The sequence below is a fragment of the Beta vulgaris genome, chromosome 6 (genome assembly GCF_026745355.1).
Source record: "Beta vulgaris subsp. vulgaris cultivar EL10 chromosome 6, EL10.2, whole genome shotgun sequence".
NCBI classification, from domain to species: Eukaryota; Viridiplantae; Streptophyta; class Magnoliopsida; order Caryophyllales; family Amaranthaceae; genus Beta; species Beta vulgaris.
This window is the reverse complement of record NC_079207.1, coordinates 3,684,259-3,693,177: the sequence shown is the minus strand read 5'-3', so window position 1 is coordinate 3,693,177 and position 8,919 is coordinate 3,684,259. Positions and strand designations below refer to the sequence as shown.

The window sequence follows — 8,919 nt, the reverse complement described above, 5'->3', positions numbered from 1 at the left end:
TAATGCACGTCAATCCATTTTATTCAGCTTATCTTTTGGGCTTGTGTGGATTGAGCTCGCGAAAAGTCCGATTCAGCCTAACTCAAACCGTAATATTGGTGGGTGGATTATGAGCCAGATTTTTTGAGCCCAGCCCACGTTACAAAAGTCTGCTACTAAAACCGCCCAACCCGGTCCACGAAAGCGATCTAGCCCAGCCCATGAACCAGACCAGTCCAACTCAAATAATTAATTCAACCAAAATTGTGTATATTTTAATCAAATTGTATACATTTTAATCAAATTGCATATATTATAATTCAATCAAATTCAAAAATAATGAAATTATTCATTAATATCAATAATTGTATATATTTTAATTAATATTAAATGATTTATGTAATAATAATATTATATATAACTTTGAAAAAAAAATCTCATGCCAACCCGCTAGGCCCACTAATCGCCAGAATCACTTCCCAAACCGTGAAAACCGGTAACAGACCGGTGTGGGCTAAGATTTTTCAGCCTATGGACCAGCCCGCCTATCCCGCACCTGTTGCCATCTCTAATATCCACTATAAATGGCTTGGGATCCCCAAGACCCCAAACTCTACATAATATTATGCTCTAGTGCCTCCGTTTCAAATCATAAGACATTTTAGCTAAAAAAAATTGTTCCAAAATAGAAGACATTCTTATTGCCTATGCAAATCTAACTAAAACTAAATTTTTGATATGTGTAAAAGTGATTTACATACCTTATAATTTGAAACGGATGAAGTATAAAGTTAGATCTCATGTTATTTGTTTCAAAAAAGAAAATGAAATTATTGTAAAGATAGGTGTTATATCAAACTTTAAGATTAATAGAGCCAATTACGCAATTAAAACTTTTGGTTATCAAACAAGAGAAAAAATGTTCTAAAAAAATTTATTTAATATTTCCTTTATTTCAAAATATTTGTTACATTTCACTAAAATGAGAATGTCACAGTATTTGTTACATATTTTCCTCCGTTTCCTAAAGATCTTTCTTGTTACTGTTCCTACATATACCAAGGAGGATCCGGCCATTTGTGTGGCAATTAGTAGATGGTGGTATGAGGTGTATGATGAACATCCTACACCAGCTCCAAAACGCAAGGCAAGAAGAATGAAACGCACCATTCAACATGCAAAAAGTAATTGATTTGACAGCCAATGTACATTCCCATTACATCTAGTGTACATGCCGAAAATTCAAAAAATAACTGATTTGACAGTTACCGTTCACCATTTAATAACTGATTTGATGTCAACCGCCATCATTTCCCCCCATATACTGTTCACCACTTTTCTCTTTTCCACACTCAACCTCCTTGTACATTCTTGGCTTCGTGGTTGTTCATTAACAAAATCAAAATGTATAATGACAGCTCTCAGCTGAAAGTAACCCAATTCCTGAAACTGATGTCAAGTGAGTAATTTGCATTCTTTGTACACTGGGTGTGTTGATGTTTGTTCACTAATGATATTCAATAGGTACAATTACAGTCTCATACCGAAATATGTCAATTAAAGTGAGTAATTTCCAATCTTTGTACACTGGTGTGTTGATGTTTGTTCACTAATGAAATTAAATATGTACAATTACAGTCCCATACCGAAATTCAATAAATCACAATGTACACTGATGATCGTTACTTTGATCACTGAAAATCCCCAAATGTACACTCGTATATTGTTGTACACCAAACCATATGTATTTGTACATTAAAAAAATGGTTTCAGCAAATAAATGAGAGAGAAAGAGAGTGAATGAGTGAGTGATGAGAGAGAAAGAGCTGGTCCACTTTCAAAAATACCGCCAAAAACCAGCCACATGGGAAAGGTGTAGGATACTCATCTTACACCTTAGTATAGGATCTAATTTGCGTTTGTGTGGGGTGTAGGGTGGGTAAAGTAGGAGAGAGAAAGGGATTAAGATAAATAGACAAACAAAAGGGGTAAAGTAGGAGAGAGAAAGAGAGTAAAATTGAATTAATAATGTAATGGTGGACCATATGATATGGACATGAGAGGGTAAAAAGCGAGAAAAAAATTTCAAATAAGGAATAAAGTAAAAGAGGGAAGATTTTTTGAAAACGGACTTAAACAGAAAGAGGAAAGATCTTTAGAAAACGGAGGGAATATCATAAATAAACTTCTTTCTACTCTTAAACTTTCTAAAATACTCTTATAAAATTAGCGGTCCTCTACAATCTCCTTTAAAATACCTTATTTTTCCTTTGACAAATCTTATTTTGCTCAAAAGCGATGGTCCCGGCCCTCTCTTTCTTTTTCGACCTTCTTAATAACTCTCAACTTTCTCTATATTAAATCTAAATCAAAATCGAAAAACTAAGTAACAAATTACCTATTGTTTAACAACACATAAAAATACAAATAAAATAATAACAAACAATTTGCTATTTAGTCCAACTGCAAAAACACACATTTAGATAGCTTTCTAGTACTTCCAAAAATCAAAATCCAATGTGGCAATTTCCTATATAATGGGCACATTCACACATCTATATGAAGTAGCTACTCATAGGAGACACACATACACTCCAACTAAAAAAAAAAAAAGATGGATGTTGAGAAAATCTTTCACATGAAAGGTGGACACAATAATACTAGCTACTCCAAAAATTCCTCTCTTCAGGTGCACTCTCTTTCTCTCTAATCTTGTCTATCTCTAATTAATAAACATGATCATTATACTAATTATTTTACAAAATGTTACAGAAAAAAGCCTCAGATATGGTGAAACACATAACAATGGAAACAATTCAAGAAGTATACTTAAGCACAACTCCAGAAATCCTAACTATAGCAGATTTGGGGTGTTCTTGTGGCCCAAACTCATTATCAATGATCAGAGATTTGTATCATGCAGTGGATGATGCTTATAAGAAAACACTAATAAACAGCTCAAAATCACCCATTAATAATAATAATAAGCTCTCATCAGTTTCAGTTTACCTTAATGATCTCCCAACTAATGACTTCAACTCTATATTCAGGGCTTTACCAGATTTCTTGAAAGAAGTTGTTAGTAAAGAAGATGATGGTATTAAAAGTAGCTGTTTGACTCATCAGGGGTATTTTCGTCCATCTTTATTCGTTGCTGCTTCTCCTGGTTCATTTTATACCTCTATTTTCCCTACCAATTTCTTGCACTTCGTTTACTCTTCCTACAGTTTGCACTGGCTTTCCAAGGTAGGGATTTCTGTTTGGTCTTTTATGCACTCATTCAAAATCTTATTATTGGTCAAAAGTTTAGTGTTGGTTAAGTACACTATTTTCAAAGTTTATATGCAGTACCACCGACTCATATTCTATCCTACTTTATAACATGACCTAATTCAACCAAAATTTGATTTGACTTGAAATCTTGAAGAATTATGAAAGGTTTCAAATATACACTCTTTAAAACCTGCCTAGAGGTAAATCTGGCAAAAGTTAAGTTTACGGACATGTTTGGTAAATGGCTTTTGGCTTTTTAATTTGGTCAAACAGTCAAAAAAAGTGTTTGGTTATTGGCTTTATGGTTAGCTGAAAAGCTGGTTTTTAAGTCAAAATGAAAAAAATTGTTTGAAACAGCTTTTTGGATTGGCTTATTGGCACACAAACCCTCTAATAAATAACCAACAACTACAATTAATTTTGCCAAACGCTTTTACAAATAGATGGCTTAAACAACCAACTTAAAAAGCCAATACATACAGTCAATGCTTCCAGCCAGTCAAACAAACCAATTAAACCAGCCAAAAGCCAACAACTAATTGCCAAACAACCCCGTACATCTCAAAAACCCACAAAAATTTAGTATTGAAAAGAATATGAATTCCATCTAATCAATCAGTTTTGCATGATGTGAGATTAGCTCCTGTTCAAAATCACTCTTATAGTACTTTAGAAGTAGAACAAACTTTAAGATGCTTGCGGTATATGAATCTTTGTAGCCATGAGATTGCATTATTGTTAGACTATTGAATTATTATTGGCAGAAGACACCATTTTTGATGAATTGTGATAAGTAGATGGATGTTAAGCAATAGGCAGGTTTGCGTGACTTGTCTAACAATAAGAACAACAAATATATAATCATGATAGATGGACACACTATCAAATCATACATCCAAATTAGCCTTTTGACCTTATGTGATAGTGACTAATACAATATAATTTCCTTTCTTTTTGTTCACTAAATTAGTAGGGTCTTAGGAAATGCTCCAACATCTACATCACTACTACATGTGTCTTTTTTCTTTCGCACTAAGTCCGCACTTGCGTAGCTTCCTTCATCGAACAGGATTTCTATTACTACTTTCCATTTTAATTTCTTGTCTTTGTCTCTTTGCTTTTCCTAGCTTCCTTCTTTTCAATATACAATAATTTCCCTTTACAATATGCAATATCCGTAGTTTATAGAACTTTGTGGGATTCTCAATTTTGTCAAAAGAATGTATTATAATTATAATGTACTATTCGGTCTTTATAATTTACCCATTTTTTTTGCACAAAGTTTTAGGAGAAACAATATTGTGGATATAGAAGGAAAAATAAACTATTATTTTATGTTAAAGTTAAATGTATGTGTGATGAAAAGTTAGTAGTCTCATTCCAAAAATAGAAACAAAAGAAATAAGTAAACTAATAAAGAACATTTCAAAAATGAATACATGTAAACTGATAACGACTTGAGGTAGTATTTAACTTGACGTTGAAGTGATATCTCACTGGAGCGTCTATCAAATTCCACGAAATGGCCTTGGACTGGACCTAAAAAAGGGCAGTGGTCCTCAACTCCTCATACGGCTGTCTTGATAGAAATATATATAAAGTACTCGTAGTCGTACATGTCATCTTCTAAGTTGTGACATATCTTCATTTACCTAATAACTAAGGTTCGAGTTACGTTTCGGGTACGGAAAATTTTCATTCATTAATATTATACTTTAATAAGATGATAATACTAAATGATATTTGTTTTAGTGATTAAGACATTAGTATATGTTCTTGAGATCAAATCCTAGAGTATACAATTTCTAATTTTTTTTATTATTATGAATTACATTGAGTACAACACCCTTAAGGAGAGCATCACATGACGCCATTCCTTGTTTAGGCATGCTTTCTAGTATAGATAGTATAGATATTGAGTAGCAGGTGATAGCATATATAGCAGTGGTATTGTCATCACCTTATTTATGGGATCGAGTCTCAGTCTCACCCCTTGTAAGGAGAGATCCCTAATTTCCCCACTCCTACCAGGGACTTCATCTTACTTTAAAAAAAAAAATTACCTGATGATATTAAATATTTAGAATTAGTATATTAAGGGCATGTTCTCTTCGGTATAAAACAGCTGAATTGAACTGAGCTGACTGAACTGAATTGAATTGAATTAAATTGAAATGAATTAAAATGAATGTAATAAATATATAAATAATATTTAAACAATAATAATATGAATATTAAATTATAATTATAATGATAAGTAATAATAATGAATAATAATAGTAATAGTATTTTGATATTTTTAAATGATAGTTATAAATAAATAATATTAATAATCATAAATTAATAATAATAATAATTAATGATAATAATGATAATTAATAATAATTATTTTATAATATTTGTATTAATATATTAATACTCGATGATGATTATATAATAACAATAATATTTAAGAAGTAAGTTAATATTACTTTTTAAATAATTAGATTTAATAATATAATAATTTTGTAGTAATAAAAATAATGATTGGGTCGGACGGCACAAAATTGCATCATAAACCGTTTTGACGCGATTTGATTGGTTTATAGGCTAAAAACGTGGGTTTATTTGTGCTTTTGACCTAAACCATGATCCTCCTAATAATAATAGCAATAATACTGAGTAAAGCTATAGTAAACAAAATAATATATAGAAATAATAATAATAATAATAATAATAATAATAATAATAATAATAATAATAATACTTAATAATAATATAGATATATAAATAATAAGAGTAATTAGTAAAATAAATTAGACCAACATAATAATAATATTTAACAAAATAGCTATAAAAGAATAGAGATGAACTGAACTGAATTGAACTGAGCTGAGCTGAACTGAATTGAACTGAAATGAAAATAAACTGGGGAGAACAGGCCTAAGAGTATGTTCTCTCTACAATGTTTTTGCTTAACTTTTCTAACTTATTTTTTCTTAAACCTTTTCTATTTTTCCTCAACTTTTGTATTTTTCCTTAACTTTTCTTATTGACCTTTTCTAATTTTTCTGAACTTTCTTTTCCTAAAACTAAGAAAAGATCATGTGAATTGAATTTGAATAGACCCTAACTGTTCATCAGCTCAATTTTTACATATCTTTAGATTGGTTCATAAATTTTAAAAAGACAGATAAATAGGATAACCTCACGAAAATTAAGTTGAATAGATTAAATTCTTAATGGCAAGAATTAACTAGTTTCTGCCTAGATCATTTCAACTTAAAATAATAATGTCAAGTAGAATAAAATTTGAATCAGCAAAAGTCACTTTTAATAGGAAATAATTAGTTCTAATTAACATATATCAGTTTCAATCTATTTAAATAAGTCGTATTATTGGTACTAGTTTATGCTTCTTTAATTTGATGTATTGCTCAAAATATTTTGTATGTCAGATTCCACCTGGGATTTATGATGAGCATGGGAAGTCCATGAACAAAGGTTGCATCTACATTTGTGAAAGTAGTCCTCCAACAATTACCTTAGCGTATGCTCAACAATTTAGAGAGGATTTCTCGCGATTTCTGCGGCTCCGATCTCAAGAAATAACCAAAGGAGGAAGAATGGTGTTAGTCTTTCTTGGAAGAGAGTGTTGTGATCACATTGATAGAGGCAACTCTTTTCTTTGGCAGCTTCTAGCTCGATCTTTCGCCATTTTAGTTTCCAAGGTAGTCAAATATACTCTCTTCTACGTCAAATTAAACTATATATACTTCTCGTATTTTTTACTACTTGCTACATTCGCAAATGACACATAGATCATTTACTTAAATTAGAGCTGATCAAATTAGCCCGATTTGGCCCAATTTTTGGGCGAATTTGGGCAGAATTTTTTGGCTCGCGATCGGGCTCGGCCCGATTGTTTTCGCTTTAGGCAAGTCAAAAATAACTTCTTTTGCCTATTTTTTTGCCCGATCCGATGTTGACCTAAAAAGCCAGCTCATTTTAGCCCAAAATAACATGTTTTTGACACAAATGAAATTTGACCTGATCCGATCAATAGGCAATTTTTTAGGCCCGACCATGATCACCTCTAACTTAGGGAGTGTTTGGTTCATGCGATTTTGGTATGCGCTATGGGTTTAGAATGAGCAAAACCCATACCTAGTGTTTGTTTAATAATTTGAGAGATTTAAAACCCATACCTCAAACCCATAAGGTGTGGGGTTTAGAAACCCAAGGGGAGGTGTGTTTCGGCGTTTCGCTCATACCAATACCTCTAGGTATTAAATAGAAGAAAAAATTTCATTCCCAAATAAAACCAAACACATGGTATTAGGTATCAAGTTCCAAACCTATACCACCTTGATTTCATTCCTGATTCCAAACCTATACCATTATATGAACCAAACGCTCCCTTAAATAATGGAGTGGAACATGACATTTGTACTTAGATGATAGAATAAACTTTCTTTGGCAAATTCACGGACATGCCTCCATCCAAGGTCAAAGTTATACAAGATAACGCCAGCTCAACTGATGTGAATTCTCCGACTAAAAACATACATCGTTTTGATAATACTCCTTAATTCAATTTACTTCTAATAAAATTGTGCATTTTTGTTTTTTCTGTTTGTTGTTTATAGGGACAAGTTGAAGAGGAAAAGCTGAATTCATATGATGTTCACTTTTATGCACCCTCCAAAGAAGAAATAGAAGAGGGTGTGAGAAAAGAGGGGTCTTTTAAATTGGTTCGTCTGGAAATGTTCCAAATAGACAGAGAAGAAGAAATTAATGGTATTAGTTATGGAAGAGCCGTCGCTAGTACAGTTAGAGCTATCCAAGAATCAATGATCAGCCATCATTTTGGTGAACACATTCTTGATTCTTTGTTTAGTACGTATGCCAAAGTGGTGGATGAAGAAATGTCTAAGCAAGATATTAGGCCTATTACTTTTCTTCTCGTACTTAGTAAAATATGATAGTAATTAATCAACAAGCAGTGATATTTTTGTATGAATTATGATTCTAGTAAATATGATTGTGTCTTTTTTTAAACTTAATTTTGCTTATTTTATCAAAATATAAGTTTAACTTATTGTTATTCTTCTTGCACCAAAACTAGTAATTAACTACTACCATCTCAATGCATGCATTTACAACCACTTACCTCTTTTCAAAAGATTTTCCTAGCCTAAGCAACCCCTTAGCCTTAAGGTAGTAGAAGATCCTAAATGATGGTTATAGTTTCACCAATACCTCCCCCCCCCCCCCCAAACCCAAAAATAAGTACCTACTCCCAACAGGCCCGTCTCAAACTATATAGAGGCTGTGCGATCTCATATTTGAAGAATTCAACAATATAATAGCTCATCCATACTTCATATAATCATATTATGAAAAAAAATAGTCCAAATAAGTAGATGAACTTTTTCTTTTTACTACTTGAACTTTTTCTATTTTGGGACCCTCACACTTAAGGGGTCCTGTTCCATGGAACATGTTGAACATGCTAAAAGCCGCCCCTGACTCCCAACATGCACTCACAATAGGTGCATAACTCTCTAGAAATTAAATCCTCATGACCTTTGAAGTAAGAACCAAAATCTCCAATAATACCTTATACTTTGATACTTGTATTCAAACTATTTTAGGATGAGAGGTTGGAGCAAAGACTGTCAATGA

General features: G+C 32.1%; 1 protein-coding gene across 1 annotated transcript; it reads left to right on the top strand.

The window, feature by feature from the left end:
- Positions 1–2,482: 2,482 nt before the first annotated feature.
- On the top strand, positions 2,483–8,297 carry LOC104895064 (probable methyltransferase TCM_000336). The gene is made up of 4 exons (XM_010681469.4): positions 2,483–2,668; positions 2,752–3,225; positions 6,690–6,962; positions 7,881–8,297. The coding sequence occupies exons 1-4, from the start codon at positions 2,594–2,596 to the stop codon at positions 8,214–8,216; spliced, it is 1,158 nt and encodes a 385-aa protein (XP_010679771.1). The 5' UTR covers positions 2,483–2,593; the 3' UTR covers positions 8,217–8,297.
- The last annotated feature ends 622 nt before the right edge of the window (positions 8,298–8,919 follow it).